This window comes from Coptis chinensis, chromosome 9 (assembly GCF_015680905.1).
Source record: "Coptis chinensis isolate HL-2020 chromosome 9, ASM1568090v1, whole genome shotgun sequence".
NCBI classification, from domain to species: Eukaryota; Viridiplantae; Streptophyta; class Magnoliopsida; order Ranunculales; family Ranunculaceae; genus Coptis; species Coptis chinensis.
Window position 1 is genome coordinate 73,465,887 of NC_141464.1, and position 23,140 is coordinate 73,489,026.

At 35.1% G+C, this 23,140-nt stretch overlaps 2 protein-coding genes across 6 annotated transcripts; one reads left to right on the forward strand and one right to left on the reverse strand.

The window, feature by feature from the left end:
* The first annotated feature begins 689 nt into the window (after nt 1-689).
* Nucleotides 690-6,580, forward strand: LOC147477949 (calcium-dependent protein kinase 2-like). 5 transcript variants are annotated; one of them, XR_015208431.1, is made up of 10 exons: nt 1,152-1,481; nt 1,653-2,384; nt 2,820-2,962; nt 3,075-3,227; nt 4,217-4,332; nt 4,448-4,615; nt 4,694-4,821; nt 5,356-5,455; nt 5,530-5,711; nt 5,937-6,580. XR_015208431.1 is itself a non-coding variant. In XM_086583593.1 (9 exons), the coding sequence occupies exons 4-9, from the start codon at nt 3,179-3,181 to the stop codon at nt 5,602-5,604; spliced, it is 636 nt and encodes a 211-aa protein (XP_086439719.1). In that variant the 5' UTR covers nt 690-1,481; nt 1,653-2,384; nt 2,820-2,962; nt 3,075-3,178; the 3' UTR covers nt 5,605-5,896. The 5 variants fall into 5 exon arrangements, 3 of the variants coding, with proteins under 3 accessions (XP_086439719.1, XP_086439720.1, XP_086439718.1); XM_086583593.1 differs by lacking the exon at nt 5,937-6,580 and having other exon boundaries at nt 690-1,481; nt 5,530-5,896; XM_086583594.1 differs by lacking the exons at nt 5,356-5,455; nt 5,530-5,711; nt 5,937-6,580 and having other exon boundaries at nt 1,124-1,481; nt 2,820-2,958; nt 3,058-3,227; nt 4,694-4,825.
* A 1,533-nt stretch (nt 6,581-8,113) lies between these two features.
* Nucleotides 8,114-10,499, reverse strand: PRXR1 (Peroxidase superfamily protein). The gene is made up of 4 exons (XM_086583595.1): nt 9,886-10,499; nt 9,603-9,791; nt 9,093-9,258; nt 8,114-8,808 (listed from the first exon to the last, which is right to left on the reverse strand). Exons 1-4 carry the CDS (start codon nt 10,117-10,119, stop codon nt 8,399-8,401), a joined length of 999 nt encoding a protein of 332 aa, XP_086439721.1. The 5' UTR covers nt 10,120-10,499; the 3' UTR covers nt 8,114-8,398.
* Between the last annotated feature and the right edge of the window lie 12,641 nt (nt 10,500-23,140).

Here is a 23,140-nt window from a genome sequence, read left to right on the forward strand (position 1 = left end):
TGTCATATATTTCTCTATTTTAGTCTAACTCAAACGTGCATCACAATATCACATGCATTTCCAATCAGTATATTTGTCAAATGTTAATTTGAGGATAGTTCATTGAGCACCAAGATGGCCGGTGGTTGTCTGAAATAGAAATTGATGGTGAAACGATAGCATTCTTGTGATAAATGATGAATCTCATATTCCTTTCACGCTTTTTACATGTGTCACAATATACTTTTGTCTTGGCTTTGTCATCAAGTAGAACTGAACAACTCAAAACCGCGTCAGTTGATAATGAATATAAAAATTCAAAGAACACGGATTCCTCTATTATTGGTATTTTCCTTTAACACGCACGGAGCACTAGCCAAACGTGATGTTAAAAAACACTCGATGTGTCCAACACGACACGATTTGCCAAAAATGTGTCCAGCATTTACTTATTTCGAAAAAACGACTTGTCATTACTAAAAATTATTTGCTTAAAAGGCTTAAGTGCTTAACTTTACAAGAAAATGCTTAAAAAATCTTATGGATAGCTGTTTCAAAATGTAGTTTGTGACATATCGATGTCTATCTCTCGTTTTATGTATGTGTCTATCTCTAAAACAAACTTCACATACTAAATTTTTTAACTTATCGATATTATTATGAGTCAATTTTTTTGAAATATATTCCTAAATTTTCACTTTAAAAAGATCAATAATCCTAAACTTAAACTAGTCAGAGTCACTCAAAAGTCAAAACTAATTATAATCCACACCCAATTTTTTCCGTCGAAAAAAAAAAAAAAACTAATTATAATAGTATATAATTCATCCCAAAAAATATATATTTGTAGTGTATGTTAGTTGTAGCAGCCTCTCTTAAATGGCAATCCTCATCCGCCTCTAAAATAGACATCAATCAGAAAACGTTTCAATCTTCAAAGTTCCATACCAGAAATTTCATTTTTCATTTCCCACGTTTTGGATTTGCCAAACTTTTCCCACACTACCAAAATGAAGAAATTTTTTTTTTGGTACCAAAAATAAGAAAAAGTTTTTTTTTTTGGATAAATAAAATAAAATAAAATAAAATAATGAAGAGCTGAAATCTGGCTGCATTTTTTTGTCTCTCTACTCCTCAAGTCTACATAGTCATTGCTTAAAAACAGTCTTGGTAACTCCAATGTTTGGGACTAGTCTCATTTTTCACACCAACTTCAGTTCACAATCAGCTTAGAAACCTGGACTCAGATCTATAATCTTCAAAGTTTAGATTCTTGTCTTGTGTTTTATTCCCTTTCCTTAAAAAAAAGAAAAAAAAAAACAATCTTTAGAACTGAAAAACTAGTCCAAAGAATCAATTTTTTTTTCTGTAAAGTTTCATTTTTAGCAATCATCAGACCAAGTGATCAATCGTGTGTACTTTGTTTTTCTCTGCTATCTGATCTTGGGCTTGTTTCAAAACCTTTCAAAAGTCAATAACTGAAGTTGGATTGTCGACTTAAGGTAAACTGTTACTTTTTCTTACTGTTTATCCATGTTAGCAATAGTACTGAATATTTGATCATGGGCGCGTTATAAAACATCAAAAGTTTTTATCTTTGTGTTGTTATTAGCACTTCTGTATTGGAATTAAAGAGTTGACGTATTTTTTGTTGTTGTGTTTTATGGTTGTAGAAATGGGTAATTTGTGTGGAAAGAGTAAAGATTCGAGACAAAATGCTAATAAGTATAGCAATAATGTAGGGGTTGTTGATAGGCATCAACAAAGAACACAAGAACCTTATGTTCAGGAGCATAAACCTCAGTCACAGCAAACTTATGCAATACCCGAAAGGCGCCATGCGCAGCCGCAACCCCCTTCGCCGTTAAGACCGAAACCAAAACCAATTCATGTACCAGATACAATCCTTGGAAAGGCATTAGAAGATGTTAAGGCCTATTATACTCTTGGTAAAGAATTGGGCAGGGGTCAATTTGGTGTAACTTATCTTTGTACTGAGAATTCAACTGGGCATTCTTATGCGTGCAAGTCGATATCGAAGCGTAAGCTTGTGAGTAAGAATGATAAGGAGGATATAAAGAGGGAGTTACAGATTATGCAGCATTTGACTGGACAGAACAATATTGTGGAGTTTAAGGGAGCTTATGAGGATAAGCAATCAGTTCACCTTGTAATGGAGCTTTGTGCTGGTGGGGAGCTCTTTGATCGAATCATTGCGAAGGGGCATTATTCTGAAAGGGCAGCTGCAACGATGTGCAGAGCCATTGTAAATGTTGTCAACATTTGCCATTTTATGGGTGTTATGCATCGGGATCTTAAGCCTGAGAATTTCTTGCTCTCAAGCAAGGATGAAGGAGCGACGCTGAAGACAACAGATTTCGGGTTGTCTGTCTTCATTGAGGAAGGTAATATTCGAGTCCTTCATTTTCTATTACTTATTCAGCAGAATGGGAAGTTAATTGTTTGCATCTAATAGGTTGCAGAAACAGTGATTGCTTGACCAATATTTGAAAAAGAAAGGACTATCAAATCAATTTGGTCTAACGTGGCCATTACATGTTTTTTCATCTTATATTGTTACATTCTAAGTTATCTTCGTATACTTATTTGTTAAACTTGTAAATCATGCCAACAATCTTTTATGCATAGCCTGACCCTGGACCCACGGAACATGTTAACATGCCAAAACTTTAGCATTATGCATCAACTTTTACGTTTCAGTTCTCCATTAGCCTTAATTTGATAGTGAGTATTGCTGTCCAGTTTTATAAAAAACATTAATGTGATACCACATGAGAGTTTAGAAATTGGCATTGACCGACTGTGATCATTTTGGATAGGTAAGGTGTACCGCGATATAGTAGGGAGTGCTTACTATGTTGCTCCTGAAGTACTGCGCCGTAGTTACGGGAAGGAAATCGATGTTTGGAGTGCCGGGGTGATCTTGTACATTCTTCTTAGTGGAGTACCTCCTTTTGGGCTGGTAATGACAAGCATGAAATATCTACAGTTTTTTTTTTTTTTTTTGATGTGATGAGTATTTTATCTTCAAGTTTGCTCAATTGATAGAAACTTGAGACTTTCGGATGTTGCAGAAAGTGAGAAGGGAATATTTGATGCTGTACTACAAGGGGAAATTGATTTTGAAAGTGCACCGTGGCCAGCAATATCAAACAGTGCGAAGGACCTTGTTAGAAAAATGCTGACACAGGACCCTAAGAGACGGATTACTTCTGCGCAGGTTCTTCGTAAGTTCCTCCTTCTTCACTGTCTATCAAGAAGATATTTATTATACATTCAAATTATGATATGAAATAACTTTATTAGTGCAAAGAGTTGTAAGTTGTAATGTAGATTGAATTTCACTTTATATAAGTTCTATGTCATCTTATTTCTATATAAGAGAGCTTCATTTGTGCACACAAACTAGCGACAGGAAAGAAACAAAGATTATAGAGATTGATTATTTCCTTAGAGTTGGATTTAGAGTAAGATAACCATGACCTGCTCACCTACCGTTTTGTTCTACCCTTCAACATCTATAGCAAAAGGGGGAAAAAAAGAAAAGGAAAAAAGAAGAAAAAAGCAAAAGATGACTTGATAGATGAAGAAAGCTCTCAAAATGGAGCATTGAATGTTGCAAACGTCAAATGAAAAAGATCTTTTTGAAAAAGGGGAATAAATGCTTGAGTCTAGACAATGATCACTAAAGCATGTTATTTGTGGATTCTAGAGAGTGGGACAGGAAAGTGTAAGATATAAATGTTAAATTATTGGGTAGTTTACTGAAATAGACGAAAAATCGTGTTCTGGTAAGTGTTGTATATCAAGGGATTCAAGGCCAACTAGCTTGTTGTTGGCAACTTATTTTTTTTTAAAAACAACTTTTCTCTTGTTTTCTTCACTATGAATAAGGAAAGGCAAAAATATAGCAGTTCTGTTTTTTGAAAAACCTTAGATATCATTAATGAGGAAGCCGAGATTACAATGAGATCCTAGTATGCCTCCTTACTTCCTTAGCAATACATGGAGGTGGGCTATACGATCTAGCAAAAAATGTAGAATTACATCTAAGGAGTTCCAATTGAAAAGGTCTTGAAAATTCAGCCACCTAAACTATGAATTTCTTATTGTATGAGTAACTATTTTTGACGTAATGATGATATGATTAAATACTGATGGTTGTGATATAATCATGATGTGCCAAGTTTTTGTGTGTTAAAATGATATGGTTTAGAGCACCCATGGATTAGAGAAGATGGAGAAGCATCAGACAAGCCAATAGACAGTGCTGTTCTGTCAAGGATGAAGCAATTCAGAGCAATGAACAAACTCAAGAAGCTTGCACTCAAGGTAAGATAAAGGATCCTAAAACGAGTTGTCATGTATATTTGATCTACAATGGTTTTGCAACAAAACTTATGTGTTCTTCGTAATCTTTGGTGATGGCTTCTCGAAACTTGAATAGATCATTGCTGAAAATCTTTCTGAAGAAGAAATCAAAGGGCTGAAAGCTATGTTCACGAACATGGACACTGACAAAAGTGGAACAATTACTTATGAAGAACTGAAGACGGGTTTGACTCGACTTGGGTCTAAGCTCTCAGAGGCTGAAGTCAAGCAGCTCATGGATGCTGTAAGATATAAGTTGATCCTGAATCCTATCATTCTCACCTCATATGTATCTGGCTTCCTAAGTTGATTTTTATGTTAGGCTGATGTTGATGGAAATGGGACTATCGATTATATCGAATTCATCACTGCCACAATGCATAGACACCGGCTAGAAAGAGATGAGCACCTGTATACGGCATTCCAGTATTTTGATAAAGATAACAGTGGGTAAGTGTGCTACTTGTTTATTTATGTACTGCTTGCTTGCTCATCCGTAATTTGCAAATGATGGGCCTGTCACTCCAGTAGCTGGATATGCTCGTCATATCTATGAACCAATCTTTGACATCCCTTTTTTCAGTGATTAAATGCATAAAGACATGCACACATAGGCCCTTAATGATTCACAGATTGCTGTTGCTACTCAGTTCTGTCAGTTCTCTACTTTCGCCGTGAAAGATGTTAAAAATTATACATGGAATCATGATGAAATTTCTGCCAAAATTATTTATCCCACCTCCCCTTCTAAACACAAACAGAAAACAAAAGAATAGTAGAACCTGGTAATCTTTGAGACAGGCTGTGGTCGCAAGTGAGTTAGAGAATAGACAGTATGTTACCACTGTTCAAAAGCAACTTGGACGAGTCACGAATATTATCTATAAATAGCATTTTTACTCACTGTTCCAGTTCTCCTTGTTTGATGAACTTTTTTTTGTTTTACAGTGTACATTTCATTATGAGTTGTCATTTTTTTTACAGGTTTATCACTAGAGATGAACTGGAAACAGCCATGAAAGATCATGGAATGGGTGACGACGCAACTATTAGGGATATAATAGCAGAGGTGGACAGTGACAATGTAAGTATTCTGTCTCAAAAGTTCAGAAATGTCTCTCCAGTATACCATGTCCACTCACCATATTGAACCAACAGGATGGAAGGATCAACTACGAGGAGTTCTGTGCAATGATGAGAAGTGGAATGCAGCAGCCTGGAAAGCTTTTTTAATTCCTGTGGTGGCCATTTTTGTGTTGGAACCTCGAGTTTGTTTGTCAGGATTATTAGTTTCATGATCTCACTATGAGGAAGTACAAAAAGTTCTCCCAACTCATGAGGTATAGCAGTCTTCTGTTTGTACTTTCACTTGACGTTTTCACACAATTTTCATCTGAAAAATGGAAGGGCAAATTTAACTATGTAATGGTTTACTTAAATCATTTGGGGTGAAAATGTATTATTTGTGCATATGTACGTTGAATTTGTTTATTTTTCAAGTTACTGTAATTTTTATTTCCATTTCTACTTTTGCTTCTGGTTTTCACTAAGACTAACTTTAACAGGACACTACCCCCCAACACACACACTCGTGGTGATAATAGTCTTGGAAGCACTTAGTATCTTTGAGGAATGGGCCTATCCTGCACTGCTAGAAACCGGTAGGATATGTAAAAGTCTGTGGAGCTCATTATGGAACTAATAGTGGTTCAAGTGTAAAATATTAGGGTAGAACTACATATAGAAGCTGAGCGATGAGAAGTGGTAGAAGCATATATCAGTTTTTTAGATGAAATGAGTTGCCATCCGCAAAGCAACCAAAATCCAAAAAGATGGATGCCCCCAGCCCTACATCATTGTTATGATTTATGAAGGTCTTTTTAGCCTCTTCAAGCAGCACTCTCTTATGCTATAATATGTAGCTACCCACCCAACAGCTGTTGAAGGAATAGGTATCTGCAGTGACAACATTGGATGTACCTTATAGACGTTGTACTTTTGGAGTATGTCATTCAAGTTGATTTAACAACGAAAAACAACTAAAAAGGGTATCAAACTTTACATTTTTGAGAGTTTGGGACCAATTTTTTTTTCTTGACAATTTTGGGACCAAACTGTTTGTTTTTGTAATTTAGGAACTTCTGTCAAATTTTTTAAATTGTATTTATTTTTTTCGAAAAATAAAAAATATACTGACTGACGTGTACAACTATAACTCACACACGTGATTGCAATAAGTCTTCCCCAAAGAAGAGGAGGTTTACTCTGACAGCTAAATAATACTAAATTACACAGCCATACGCCCCTTTAATGCCCAAATTCTTGACAAGAATATGCTCCTGTTGAGGCACTTTAGCAACCAACAAGTAACGAAAGGTTGTGAAAACAATGACTTTATGTAAGGATCTCATATTCTTGATGTAATGCCCAAAGACAGGAGTGAGTCCATTTTGGATATTGCTGTAGAAGAAGCATAGTCCTGGAACCCTTTGGATTTCTGGGTTGGCCAAAAGCATACCAAGATTGTCTAAAGTTATTTTATGGGTCATTTCATACTCTAACATTCTCTGCCTCCCATAAAACCAGCAACACATGATAAATGCAAGGACGATGGAAATGGCAAAACCATCCACCCTCTGGAATCTTGGTGAAGACCGCACTAACATAAACCCCTTCAATAAGAAAAAATGTGACAAAGTAAAGAGTGACCAACACAATTGAGGTCCTCCAAATCATAAGCATGACCAGTGTCAGCAATATGGTGGTGATTAGCATAACTAGATACATTTGCTGAAATCTTTCCCATTTCCAAACACAAGTACAACGGTGACACACCTATTGCTATCATGTGAGAAGGGTGTGCATGTGTGTTATAGTTGTACACGTCAGCATATTTTTTATTTTTCAAAAAAAAATACAAATTAGAAACAGTGTTAGAGAAATTTGACAAAAATTTTTAAATTGCAAAAAACAAACAGTATCAAAAAAGAAAAATTTGGTCTCCAAACTGTCAAAAAGGTGTAAAATTTGATACTTTTTTTTAGTCGTTTTGCCATTTAACAAATCGTAAGCATCTTTGTGTCATTTTTATCTTGGCTTATACTCTGATCTCTTGTTCCCATAGATTCCATTTCTACTTTTGTCATCAAGTAAATCTCATGGCATGGTTCAGAAAAATGGGCAATAATAAATATGATGTCATGGAATTCAGTGAAGTATAACTGATACGTACTGAAAACTATGGAGTATTTAACAAACCAATTGTGAAATCTTGGTAGACGTCTGCACAGCAAGTCAAATCCCCAAAGAGCGAGAGAGAACCATTTTTGTGACTTGTCTTCAGTTAATTTGACAAAACTTCCATCGATAATCACTATTGTGATTTGTCTTTAGTTAATTAGACAAAAACTTCCATCTCCCTAAAAAGTAACAACTAGCAAGTCAACATTCTTTGTAAAGTTGTGACCGTTTTGTTTTAACCTTTGTCTAATTGCCTAGAATGATTAATAAGTCAGTAAATAATTGCAAAAACTTATTAGCTTTTTTTAGTATGGAGTATGGACTCATCCCTTCTATTTTTTTGTTTATTTATGTCATTGGTCCTCTTTTCTTGGGACCCTCTTCCTCTTCTTTATAATTTTTTTACAGGAATGTGGTCCTCTGCATTGGATTCCAGTTAAGAACATGCAGCCCATCAATCCGGCATGTGTTATCAATTATCATCATTAGAAACAGTAAGAGAAAGAGGAATGGTATGCATGAATCATCAATACATGGTCATTACAAATCATGCAGGATGCAGCATATATACATACATCATGCCTCCACTACTCACATACCCAACAAAAAACAAAAGTAGAAGAAACTTGCACTAACATTGAGTGGGATTAGCATCACCACCACTACTAACATCATCAACATACGTTCACTGGAACTGCTCTGGATAAAAGCTTATTCTACAATAAGCCTTTTCTTCATCATTGTTACTTGGAAGAAAAGTTACAAACAGGCTTTCGTAGGACAGCCTCTAGTGGTGCTTGTTTACAACATTGCACTGCTTTCTGATCTCACCCTCTGTTCCGGTAAGTGGGTTGTTCTCAGAAAGAATGGTGATGCCTCTTGAGAACTCCTGGGCCCAGTAGTCCTGGTTCTTGGCCATCTTCTTCACATATGACTTGGTCCTCTTGTCATTGGCTAGGTCGTGGTCTACTTGGAGCAATCCCTTGTTGTCCAAGATGTTTCTGTAGTAGTTGTTGTCGAGTATCATCGGTGTTCCTCTGTCGTTCCTCACGTACTGAACGGCCTTTGGGTCGGGGATTTCATTTGGGCACTTCTTAAGCATGTGCTCAACATGGTCGGGATGGAGTGCAGGGTCAACCTCTGGGTACAAACGGTGCACCAGCTTGACACAGTGAGTCCTACCAACACTGTGAGCTCCTGTAGAAGTCAAGGGGCAAAAGAGTTGAATTAATTCAGTTATTTAGACGGACTGTCCTTTTACGGACATGTTATATAGTGTCTTGAGCAGTTTATATAGTGTATTGCATAGTTTATATAGTATCATGTATAAATTGCCCACGAACAAGTTAATAAGCCTAAATTAAAAAGCTTTTGGAGACACTATATAAGCTTTTGGAGACAAAGATGTCCGTTTAAGAGAAAGCCTGCCTACACATTCATACATGTAATATTTAGTTGCTATGTACAAGCTTATCATGTACCTAGTAAAGCAACAACTGCTGGGGTGTCAATGCCCATGGCTCCGAACCTCTCTAGGACAACAGAGACGCTTTCATTGTGGTCTGGGAGGTACTTCTCAAGGATATCAGCACGGCTTCTTCTGCCATCTCTTCTTCCTGTCTTGATAGGAATATAAGGTCCACCAAGCTGAAACAAGTCAAGGAATGGATAAATCAGTTGTTGAAGTATATCCACACCACAAAAGTAAATAGTACCAACTTATTTAGTAGATGTAAGAGGGAGACCGTGACCCAAATTTGGTAAATTATATCAGAGGTCTTCACTTAAGATCAGAATGGAAAGATAGGTAACAAAGATATAAAAGTAAGAAGTAAATCTGTAGATGAAGGAACACAGAGCTTTCTGGATCTAATATAAATATATCGATATAAAGGTTTTAGACCAAGAAAATGTACACCACTTTCTTTATCCAGGACATACACACCAACGCACACAAAAGGAAGAATTAGATGACCAAACGGAGTAATTACCGCGACAATGCCGTCTCTTCCAGACAAAACAAGGATATCTGCACAAGAAACAACATCAGGGCACTCCCTCTCAACAGCTTCTTTGATGGTGTCAAGATATCTGAAGTTTCTAAGTCCAAAGCTCCTGTCTGTCTCCTTCTCAGACAAGTCCCTTCTTGTAGAGTCCAGTAGAAGGGAAGCATCACAAGACTAATCACAAAAGAGAAACACAATAATACCAATTAGCAAATCTTTAAAAACCAAAAAACAATAAAATATACCAAAGTTGTTCTATTATGTTTACCTCAACAGCACAGTCATGGAAGATATTTCTCAACCATGAGAATGCAGTGTTCTTGTGGCGTTTGTAGAGAAGCTTGACTTGCTCTCTGATGATTTCTTCAGCTTGAGGACATGAGTCCTTGTAGAAGTTCATGACAAGGCCTACATCCTGTTCTTGATCAGCAAAAGCAGACTTGAGAGCTACAGCAGAGAAGGAAAATAGAACAAAGAAGATGAGAGCTTTGGAGGAAACCATATTTCTTCACTGATCTTGCTCTCCTTCACTCTAGTCGTGTTCTTAAATAATAGTTTGAGAGAGGAAGAAAAGTAAAACGATTTGAGATGCTTGCTCTCAATATTTTACACTTAAAAATTTACAGCATCAATAACTCCACCTCAATTCTTTGGAACGGTTGTTTTCGTTATGACACTTGTTAGTTGTTGCATCACCATCCCTATAATGTTACGGATAGCTGACTGTAGGTAGTTTTGTTCTTTTAATAACCAACTCAGCTATGAAGTTAGCAACTTATCACTGGAATTCGACTCTAAAATCTAAATAGCCGAGCTGCAGACCTCAAATATTTTCAGAATTGGCTCATATGTGTAGTTACACGAACGAGGTTTAGGCGTGGTTAATGTTAATTGTGCGAGCTGCATATGTCTCACATAGCATAAAATCACAGTATCTTCCTAATTTTTCATCTTAATGTGACTATTGACTAACTGCTTTTAAGGGTATTATTAATCGTGTAGACTTTTGTAGATGAGTTTGGTATTATCGTCATTGAATGAATTAAGTATTAACTATAACTAGGATTAGTGATCAGACCCTTTGCACCATACACCGGTACCGTAGCATATATATTATTTGTAATATATATGGTTGGTTCATCATCAGACCTTATCTTGGTTGAAGTTAGAGCCAGGCAGCCTGCTATTGTTAATTTGTTATGAATCTGATGTTTATTGATAATGAATGCTTACCAATTAGGGTATGTAATTAAGTCTAATATTGATCAGCTAGTCTAGTTATTCACCTGCCTTCTTAATCTTATGGCACAGACTAGCCTCCTTAACTACCCTGACAGAATTGGCAATCCCAATTGAAGCTAGTTTGCCACAATAAATATCATCCCAGAACAAGGACAATATATCACATCAACATCTTGTGGCATAAAATTGAAGTCAGTAGGGCACAGTGAATGCAGATTGATTAACAGTCCTGTTTGGGTCTATGGGATCAGTATCTTCTCAAAGTGGAAATGACAGAAGAAGAATACCATTGTATGAAAACTCGAACTAGAAATAATCAAATAATAGAGGTGTCTTGTGGTAGTGTCCCTCTTTCTATTGTTTACAAAAGGTCATTTTCCAATGATATTTTAGGCTAGCTTGTGGTTCTACATGTTTAAATGAGTGAGAGTGAAGTTGCAACAGAATTATGTACACCTTCACCAATCTTAATTAAGAACATCTGTATAGCTACTTCTTAGCTCTGCACTGGTGAACCATTTCACAGGGATCATTTTAAGCATCTAATCGATCAATTGGAGATTAATAATGAGATGCTAATGATCTGAACTTATTCAATGTGTCCACACTTTCACCTACATGACATACTATATTTTTGTTGGTATGGTTTCAAACTATTAGATTTATTCTTATCACTGTCTCCAAGCAAATGGATCAAATGAATTTAAATATTTAGCTGATACACTAATTAAATTCTGCAGTCCACCATGAGATAGCCGTCTATCTATCTGTATAGTATTGCAATTTGCAAGTAGAAACGTAAAAGCAACAATGTAGCTAGAGGAGACTTTCGTACCAAAGTACAAATCTGAACCACATTAAAATGTGTATCTATATTCTAATGAGTAATTCTAATTGGACTAATTCGCATCTTAAAAAATAATGATCAAGTCGATTCGTTTGGTTAATATAATCGAAGAATGGACAGAGTAAATTCTACATGAACTATTCAACTCATTCTAACATTTCTATATAAGTAGTAAAGTAGAATAACTCGGGAAAGAAGCACCATCCTTAGTGTAGCAGTTTTCTGGATCTCACCCGTTATAAGCACTTAGAAAATTGGTCATATATAAGATAATCTCTGCACATGGAAGAATCTTGCTTACCTCTTTACGTCAGTTTTAAGTTTTAACTTAGACAAACTAGAAAGGAATAAAGCTCATCATTTTCTCTTTACCATTTGAGCTTATCATATTGCTCATATGTAGAAAACAATTCAATTAAAAACTATAGGATAAGGGACTAGGTCCATCTTCTGCATTTTGGAGAGCTTGTACAACTTACAAATTAAATGACTCTGAACATAGAATTGTTTGGTGAATACCGTCGATATGCTTTGTAATACATGCAGTTACATATCTCGGCATGAATCAATAGTGGTCTGATGTTGAAATATATTGTTGATATAACCATTATAACGAACAGTGGCATCGGAGTTAATTTTATTTTGGTGGGCTGATGGAGCTGCTCATTAGGCTAGCCAAGCTGCTTTCATTCAACAGCTAGAAATAACCACCGACACTCTTTAAACTCTGCCATCAGCTGTCACGTACTCTTGGAGCTATTGTTGAGTTAAATATAGTGCTGCAGAATGTATTGTTCACTTTTTTTTTTTTTTTTTCATAATGGAATCTTAATAATCTAAAACAAAACAATGAAATGACCATTTCATCCAAACGTTCCATACATTTTAAAATTTGAATATTATGGTAAAACTAATTCATCATCACGGGTTCTCAAATAGGATTTTGAGTGGTGGGACGGTTTGATTGGTATTACTGTGCTAGAATCCAATTTATGGTTGACAACTAGTGTAATAGACGGTTAGACCCAAGAATGAGTATGAACGATTCCAGTGTCACCCATCGTAATTCGTATAGAGCTTTAAGTATTGATTGAAAATTTCCAAGGAGATGGTCTTAATCAATCAAGGCCAAATATTTCGATGTTGGGTTATATATCGGACCTCCAAAAACTGATATATATCAAATATATAGATGAATATATTTGTTTTTATGACCGATTAAAATTTTGTTTTCGTATGTTAATATATCAGAAAATATCAAAAATATCATCTATATATACTGATATATTAATAAAAATCAATCAAAATCAACCATCTATATTAGATATATTGGAAAATCCGATATATATTAGATATAAAATGTATTAATATATCTATCTGATATATCATAATATATTAATATCGGATACCTCAAAAATTGATATATATTGCCGATATATCGATCGATATTTTTAGCCCTAGTCTTAATGGAACGGATTTGTCTTCCGAAAATGAAACTAGCGAAACTACAACTTCCATTATGTATTTGTCTATTTATGAAAAGGAAAAATTACATTTGTATACTCGAAGTTTAGAGTCACATCTGCACAGATAGAATCAACAAGAATGATTTGAAATCACACAACTTCTTTTTATTTTTATCCTGATAATTTCAAAACTACATTCCTAAGTTTGTCATTTTCATGAAGTTGCTATGATGCTACCTTCAATTCCTTATACTTCCCATGCATGCATGCTTACCGGGTCATATACTACCCCTTCCATTTGATTCGTTGTTGGGGACATTAAAGTAAAGTAAAAGAAGGCTCAAAATTTAAAGAATCAAAGTAAAAGAGATGATTCGTCTAGTTTGCAGGAACATTTTTTTTTAGCCTTTGCTTTATAGAATATAAATCATGACCAAAAAATAAATAAAGAGTTTTTGGTTTCTTATATGAGACTTGGAAATTGTGTTGATATATCGTTGAATAAACCACTATCACAGTTCAAAAGCCATTCTTACTAGGAAACTAATGTCTATGCAGTTTTGAAATGGTAGCAAAGGTTTTATTTACTAGGTTTTCACTCCTTTTGGAGGGGTTTTACCACTAGCGTCTACCGGGCGGCTACCAAGTCAAGTAACTCTTTGTTCTGGTTCAAATTTGAAAGGCTACAAACTTACAAATTAATCAAGCACGGCAAATATAAACATATTTTTGCGCTGAAAATCTTGAAACTAGACTACACATTCTCAGATAAAAATGCTCTTCTAAGTTTTGATGTAGTGTGAGTTGTTTCTTAACCTCCATGTCGTGACTCATGAACCCTATAAACAAGATATCTTGGTGATATCATCTTTCTAGCCTGGGGTGTCACTTTAATTTTTTTTTTGAAATTTTGATTTTTCGATTTCTGATTCTAATTTTTGTCGAATTTGACATTGATTTATGAGTTCCGATATGATATTCGAAATTCCGATGTCATAATTTTCCGAAAAAAAATCGGATTGGAATCGGACGTGTTTTCAAAATCCTATCCGATTTTTTTCCGAAAACAATCTAATCCGAAAATTTCTGATATATATGCAAACACCACTATGCATGTATTACCAACATGCAGATACCATTATACATTTGTATAACACACATATAAACATCATTATGCATGTGTATAACACGCATACAAATACTACTATGTATGTTTATATCACACATGCACACGTCATTATGCATGTGTATAACACACATGCGGGCAAACAATATTATGTATGTATATCTCTCTCTATATATATATATTATAGCTCTTCCCTCATCAATTGAGAGAGAGTTTTGAGAGTGTCCACGTGGGCAAAACTAATTACGATAAAATAGGGAGAGCTAATTACGTGAAATCAGGAGCCAAAAAATTCATCTATTTTTTTTGTGTCGGCCTTTCTCCACTAACGAGAAGAGGTAAACCCCAACAAAAACCCCAAACTCTCTCACAAAGTCCCCAAAAAAAAAAAAAAAAAATGAAAATTGTCGAACTCAATAGACCTTTGCCAATCAATTCCCCACACGACTAATAACATATTACGAGAAAATATGGCAATTCACATATTCCTTCTCCTTTCTCTAAAAAATGATTTCTATCTCTTCTCAATCATTAATGTTTAACAGATTTTGAAAGGCAAAACAAAAAAGGGTCTTGCTTTAGTGTAGTTGAAAAGGTTGCGTTGGCTGTTCAAGCCTATGATTTGGTACGTAACATTGTTACTTAGTGTTTCCGAATGGAAGATATATGTTATGTTATGATTTGTTACACGTTCATGCAACAGGTGGATGCACATATTCAACAGCAGGATCAGTACTTGAGGAAATTTGATGAAGACCTTAGACGAGGTAGTTTTCTCATTTATGAACTTTGGTCACTAGCTAGATGATTCTATGAGACTAGAAAGTACTACTATGATTACGTTTATTTATCCATTCATTGTTTGTGGTCATGGGGATTGTAACAGAGAGGGACACCAAATCTTCGCTATCGGGTGTCTATTATGAGCTCGATGGCAATGCAAAGCCTGGGAATGGCAGTGGAAGTGGTAGACCAGGACGTAAGAAGTAAGCATTTGTCTTTGACAATGGAAAATATTGTTAATTTTATATCATTTTTAATGCAATGATTGAAGTCTGATTCCAGACAAATTATGGTTATAAAATACTGTTGAGTTTGTTTTTTGGACTTTCTGACTTACATTTTGGAGTACATATGCAGGACACGCTTAACAACAGCTGCTGCGCAATTGGATGCACCAATGATGGATTTAGACTTGCCAAAAATCCATCATTGTTATAAAGTTTGAGACAAAGGCTTTGGTTATAATGTTTGAGACAGAGGCTTTGGGATGAGGACAAATCAAGGAAGGAAGCCAAGAATCTGAGATGAGGGGGAAGGAGTACAAAGTATAAACGTTCAAAATAGGCTTAGGAGTTATATATATGCCTAGGAGGGGAGTGCAAGCTGCATACGCTTAGGAATTGGTTCCTGACTTCTTCGCATTTATGAGTTTTAGTGAGATTGCCCCTTGAGGATCTCTTCTGCTTTCCAACAGTCTCCGCCACGTGCATACATATGAACCCGTATGCTAAGACTGCTAGGAGGATGACACTTCTTGCCAAGGCGGAGCATGTTAAGGCTAAGAAGGAGAAACTTGACAAGAAAAGGAAGGTTATACCCAAGGTATATCACATCTCAGTCGTCATTTTAAATATTAAATGTCATGTGCACTAATTTTAAATTGTATATTACACTGTGTGAGTGCTTGGCATGTTTGTTTGGTTTTATAATCTTAGATTGTTGTGCCATTGTATTGTAGGTTTTGATAGTACAAGTTAGAAAGTGAAGTGCATCTTCAAGTGTTTAGAGTTTGAAATGTAGTTCGAATTGGGCCTGCGTTGTAAAATCTGGCCTGAATGTTTTATGTTAGTCATTGTTCATTTTTTTCAAAGCTAATCATTACCTATCCTCCCTTACTATTATTACAAACGTATTTAGCAAAATAAGCTAACAATTAACAAATATCAATAAAAAAACAAGTGAAGAATAATAGGTGATCAGCTATTTCCATACTACAATAAGTGGATGCCCTGAACATTCTACAATGTAAATATTGGACAGTGTCTTCCAAATATTAATGAGATAGTGAGTTCCTCCTTCAGTATTCTAATGCCAAATACCAAATGATCTTTTAAAAAAAAACACGCCATTAGGAGTGCGAAAGAATTAGGCAGTCAGCAACATTCTTAGATGTCTAGATTTTGTTAGTATTATCGGGGCAATTTTGCAACTCCATTATATAAACTCTCCTAAATCACCACAAATTACCACAAGAGCACAATCCATCATGAAAATGGTGAAACCTCATGTTATCCCTCAACAATATCTCTCCTCATAATCAGAGATGCACCACACATCACAGTGTGGAAATCCTCACATACTCTGAGGTTCTTTACAATCCTAATGGGGGTTCCAGCAGTCGTAGTCAATAGTTCAAATGATGTCTGTAAAAGCTCCTCCAGTGCTTCCTTGATCTCTTTTGACTTTGGGTGCGTAATGTCACCAGCAAATAACTCATGTATAATCCCATCCTCTGCTTCCATCAAGCTTGGGCACTGCCTAGCCACATGACTCATTCAGACAGTCACGACCTAAGTGGCCAGTCTTCCTGCAATTGTTGCATGCCTTATCATTTGTGCAGTCAACAACTATATGGCCTTGCTTATAGCAGTTGTTGCAAACCCTGAGGTCACCAGGTGGTAGAGAAAGCGCCGCGCAATCTTTGCCAATGTGACCAGCCTTATCGCAAGTATGGCATATCCCCTCATTTTGGCAGTCACTGCCCATGTGGCCAGGCTCACGACAATTCCAGCACAATGACTTGGTGAAACACTCAGCTGCAATGTGCCTGATAACAATGCCAAGGAAAGATAACATATCCATATTAAATTTTTTGGATGTAGATGGAGGAGGAGAGTGTTTCATTACCCAGGAACACCACAGTTGTTACAAACAACCACATTGGGGCACTCCCTAGCATAATGACCTGGTCGCTTGCAGTTCTTGCCCAGGTTGTCTTGACTGGAAACAACAAATACAAGAAAGTTACAGTCAAAGGTCTTTCTCTGTGCTGATTTTTCTTGAGTAAGTTAAATTTCTGCCAATTCCTCACCTTGCAACCCACTTCCTCCAAAGACAACTACCCTTGCAGCCAAGTAAACTGCACGAGATACACTTGAAAACACGGGGTAAGAAATCAAAATAATATTTTACATGAGTACAGAACAACATGTAAGGCTGGCTTAGGAAATGAAAGTTTACAAACAGAAAAATTAAACACAAATACAAATCAATTGAATTACCATATCAACTATATTAGCTTTAGATATATAATTTCAATATCAAAATAATGTTTATTTTCCGGATAAGAATATTAGAGTGCAGTCCATCACTAAACCTCTTAAGAGCTCTTCAAAGTAGAAACTGAAGTGAAATAAAGGCAGGGCACAGTGGGTTCGAAGAGTATAATTATTCCCCACTCAAAATGGTCTTGAATATGATTAAGAAGACACTAGCTGGAGAGAGGAACAGAACACTGCCAAATTAGAAGGTGAACCTGACTAGATGCAAGCATCATGGTTGACTACGCCTAGGGACCAATTATGGGGTTTTGAATGAGTTAGCAGAGAAGAAACAGGACTTGGGGTTTTCGTTTTAATTTTGATTGACTCTTCTTAGTTTTCGCAGATGTAGAAGAAAGAGGTTCTGGGATTTTTTATTTAATTTCGTGTGATCCTCCTGATTTATCGTAATTAGTCTGGACACATGGACACTCTAGCTAAACTCCCTCATTATATCCCAGATTATATCAGAAAGTATCTGAACAAGGATATAAGCCTAGGCCGATCAAGAGGTGTGAAATGTTCAAGCAATTAACCACGACCGCTGAATAGAAAACTGCGCGGATAACATAATTCTCATGGAAGAAGAAAAACTGGGAGGGCTAGGTTATTTAGGATATAAACCTTTTCCTGTAAAGCGGTCAAAATCAATAAGAAACTGCAACACAAGCTTTTATCCCACAACTCAGAGGAAACTATAAAGTTCGGCAAACTCATTTTTTAATCTAAGGAACCTATCCAGCACCTTGGAATCCCCATCCTAAGATTCGAAGAAAGATTCACTTATTGTTAAGATTAGATATGCCAACAGATAGATGGGCGGGGACGATTTCATGAAATTGCAAAATTTGAAAGACGGGGTAAAAATTAAAGAGCAATACAATTACTCGGCAAAGTGAACTTTTCAATCCAACAAGGTGACTAGATGTCAAAGTAATGCTTGACTGGGGATTCAGACCATTTGAGAGATTATGCACAAGACCTATAGCATCTTGACCTGCCAGAAGGCTCCACACTCCTTGCAATAAAAATACCACAAGATTATAGATGGATAATACACAAACTAAACTTCTAATCAAATACGGAAGCCTAATCAATTTAAACCTATAAATACACCACAACAATGCCTCAAGTAAAATAATTTTAAGAAAACTTATCATCATAAATAAGGATTCAGAGCTACTACAAAAAAAATGTACACATTCCAATAAATTTTTTTTCAATCTTATTAGATTTTTTAATAATATTAGTTAACATGTGTTATTTTAATCTATGAATTAAGCATAAATATTCAAACAGATAGTTGTATGCTTTAGACTGTGAATTTCAGCCCATGACCAGAACTAACAACCGCAAGCCTAAGCATCCTATCAACAAGTCATAATTCCTTACACATGAACCCAATCCGGTACTTCCCAATCAAACTGCTGCAAAGGCAACTCAACCGTAATCTCCTATCAAGACTCAAAACAAAAGCACCATTCGCAATAGGTTGAACCAATTGCACCATCGATATTCTATCCGTAGGTAAAAACACAATGGTAGGAATACCAGTGACAACGCAATAAGCAAAAAATAAAACAGTCATACCCAAAATTTTAAACTACCAGTATCACTAATCCCACAATATTTAACCAATAAATCATTCATACCTAATGTTTCGTTGTCATACCTTTCAGCCCAAAACAAATTATAATTAGCTTCAAAAGCAATAACAATATGGTCACCCATTCATTTTTACTCCAAATGCCACATCCATAAGGCAGAGTAGTTTTACCAATACATGAATCAAATAAAGGTTTCCAATATTGCCTATCAAATTTTTATAATTCTGTCATATCATGTCTAATAAGTTGATATACTGTTCTCAATATGGATCTACAAGAAGCATAAAAGGTACGATTTTTTAAAACAAGTATTTTTTTTTTTTTTTTTTTTTTTTGAATGTGTATTGCTACATTTAGTTATTTTGATTAAAAAAATAATCTTCTACTTACTACAATGTGAACATAACATTTTTTCTTGGCTATCTTATACAAAAAAACATAAAAGGATCACTATGGAGATGAGAACAGAGCAATATTCAAGAGGGATTGAAGTGTCATTCAAACCTATGCTGGAAGAAATAATGAAAGATCTAAATCTGGATCAACCTGTTTACGAAAGTTCAATACATAACGGAATGTACAATGCAAGCGTCAAGGTGAGAAATGATGTAGTTGGTGTGGAAGGTGCGCCTGAAATCATAAGTTTTAAAGGAGTACCATCAAAATCCATTGAAGAGATTGAAAACACTGCAGCAAGACGGGCAATTGAATTTACACGAAAAGTTAATGAATTCGAAGTTGTTGACTACAACTTCAAGGAGTTGAAAATCAAGCTAAAGTTCTTCAAAGAACAACAAGAAATAATCGAATTCCTCGAGAAATCAATGAATATCAAACAACGAACAGAGGCAAGTTTTTTTTATTTAATATGATTTTTCATATGTTATAATATATCACTAACTTTTTAAAGTTTAGGTTGGAAGAATTGAAACATGTCGCGGAATATCCAGTACAGATATTAGACGTATTATTTTAGACAATACCAAACTCATGATCAAGGAGAATAAAGAACGGTACTCGAGTCTCAACAAATTCAATAAAAAGGTAAACATATTTAACATTCATATCTTTTTGGTTAATTGTAATTTTTAAGTGTTTTACTAACAATAAATTGATCTATAAATTGATGCAACGAATTCAATTTCAAAAACTTATCCCTCTAAAATTCAAAGATATGCTGATGCACTGCACCAAAATATTAAAGATAGACGACCTAGAATTTTCCAACGAAATATTGGGAGAAAATCAATACAGATGTCAAATATCAATTGACGTTCCAATCTTTAACATAAAAGACAATCATCAATTCGAAGGAAATTCAACAACTCGAGAAGATTCAAAAAATTCAGCATCGAAGAAAGCAATTGATTTTCTGCGCAGTGAGATAGGCTTTGAAGTAGTTGACTATAACTACGAAGAAATAGAAGAAATTTGCAACAAACTTGAGATTGCAGAAAAGAACGACACGCTTAGAAATTAGTGCATACAAATTTAGGAAGAAGAAATTCAGAGTCTGAAAGAAGATATTGATTATTTAAAGGTAGTTATAAAGAGGGAATGGTAGAGTTATGATTCTCTCTACGTAATTATCTGTTCGATCTTGGAGATGAGATGACTTATCAGACATTTTTACATATATGGAATCATATTTTTAGTAATAAATGTAATCATTTTTTAGCCAAGGTTTTGTGTACAAATGGAGTTTAAGAGCTATCCCCAATCATCAAACCATGGGGAAAGAATGACAGGTATCTTTGAACAGATAAATTGCTCTAATCATGTATATTACAAAAATAAATAAATAAATAATTGCGTTGGATGCCACTTGCTAGTATGACATAATCATAAGTGCGAGGTTTAAAATATTAATTAATCAGAAGTGCTGGGTTTAAAATATTAATTCTCAACCAATTATGCAAAGTGCCAAAAGCTGGAAAGCATATCGCACAATGTTTTCTTTGTGTGTTGTTACAACTCATTTTTCTATTTTGTATAACATAACGAAATTGAAAGTAAGCAGATACCAAATCAATATATCATAACCCATTTAAAAGCATAGAATTGAAGGAGCATGCCACGCGCAAAACATAAATAATCATAAACTAGATACATATGCATAAAGGGGTTCTACAATTGTAGATAATGTACTTCTTACATAAGTAATTACGAGTAATTAGAAACCCAAAACGAAAGTGAGTTTATAAAAACATACTCTTACATGTATGAAAACTGTATAGAAAATGAAAACTATCAAACTAACCTAGAAAAACATTTAACGGGAAATCAGAAACAGGATGGAAATGCAATTAACTAAATCGGAAGCTTAATGCAAATGCATTGAATTCACCACAAAAAATAATTAACATAAAATCGGGAATTGGATGCAACTGCATTAAACTAACCTCAATGTCATTTGCTTCCTTTTTAATTAGAATGAGCGATTAAAATAATTTTAATATCTCATAGCTATGCATAGTTGCTAATATTTTTTAGAATCATTTAATAAAACGGCACCCGTTCGTAGGACGGGTTCGAAAACTAGTTAAAACATACATACACTTCTTTGCATGTAAATTCGTTGCTAAAACCCTATGTTGTACGAACGTGGACACTGATGCGGCAACTCGGTTATATCTCAAAAAAATAGGACGCGGACGCAGATGCGGCAAAAGACGCGAAAATTAATTAATATTTATAATTTTATTTTATATAAATTGAACATTAAAAACTAAATTAAATGTATCAATATTTATAAATTCAAAACTATTAAAGATAAATAGCCACAAAATTAAGCTTAATAGTTCCTAATCAAACTTTAAAAACATGTCATAAGTCTTAACAAAACAAAAAATGAAAAAATTGAGTTTTTTAATATTATTTTGATTTATTATTTATTTTTTTGGATCAAAATCCGTGTCCTGACCATATTGACTGCGTCCTGATTGCGTTTTGACCCGCGTCCGGTTTAGTTGACCGCGTCTTGACTAAGTTGATTGCATCCGACGCACGTCCATGTTGCATCTGCGTTCGACACGTGTCCGATGCGGACACATCCCATTGGTAGTTGCGTCTGTGCTTTAGAGCTAAAACCTGAATCACCCATTCTATATAATTAAATCTAATTTCCCAAAATTGGTCGAGAGAAATGAATAAATAAAAAATATAGAAAAACGGACAAATAAAGTTGAGACATGTTTTTTTCAAAATCATGAAGTGGAGGGCAGAAATATCATTGAACAAAAACTGATATTGAGCTATAATTATATGTCGGCCCTAATTAAAACTCAGTATTATCCTGTGGGCCCGATCTCTGAGTAATGTTTTAAAGTGTTTTTGTTTTGAAAGGAAGAACGTGGTCCACAATACGTGAGCAGTCTGTCATTGGGTCCCATTGATTGATCACTTTCACGAGTACACTTTCATTTCTTTCAAAATACTATTGGGCCCACATATCCCTATTCAATAATTAAATTATCCGTACAACTGGGTACTTGTGAAAATGGCTTAGTGCTAAGCTAAATTATTAGTTGATAATACTTCGCAATTCTCAAACACATAACATCAGCGCACAAGCAGAGTTTTCCTACGTTGGCAAGAAATGGATTGTGTGTAACTTGGTCAAAACGCAAAACTCCACATTTAGCATGTTTGACATTTTGGAATCTGAATGAAAAGATATTAGTTACCTCAAAAAAATGAATATACACTAATTTTTTTTTTTTTTGCAAAAGTTCAACGATCTCGTAAAACCGGTGAAGTTAAATTGGGACTTTCTGGCGTTGAAAATTAATTCAAGGCGAAGTTTCTAACTTCATAGTAAGAAAGAACTCAGGATTTTAAGTGACAGGCTTGCCCACACAGTTGACCTATTAAAAAAACATTTAAGTGACACAACTTCACCTTGGAGCTCTC

Bases quoted from the DNA above. Each gene is read 5' to 3' on its own strand.
- LOC147477949 (XM_086583594.1), top strand. From the start codon at position 1,655: ATGGGTAATTTGTGTGGAAAGAGTAAAGATTCGAGACAAAATGCTAAT. The intron at 2,959-3,057 runs GCTGGTAATGAC...TAGAAACTTGAG, and splicing joins AGTGGAGTACCTCCTTTTGG to ACTTTCGGATGTTGCAGAAA. The intron at 3,228-4,216 runs GTAAGTTCCTCC...GATATGGTTTAG, and splicing joins TACTTCTGCGCAGGTTCTTC to AGCACCCATGGATTAGAGAA.
- PRXR1 (XM_086583595.1), bottom strand. From the start codon at position 10,119: ATGGTTTCCTCCAAAGCTCTCATCTTCTTTGTTCTATTTTCCTTCTCT. The intron at 9,792-9,885 runs GTAAACATAATA...TTTTGTGATTAG, and splicing joins TCCATGACTGTGCTGTTGAG to TCTTGTGATGCTTCCCTTCT. The intron at 8,809-9,092 runs GTACATGATAAG...TGACTTCTACAG, and splicing joins AGCAGTTGTTGCTTTACTAG to GAGCTCACAGTGTTGGTAGG.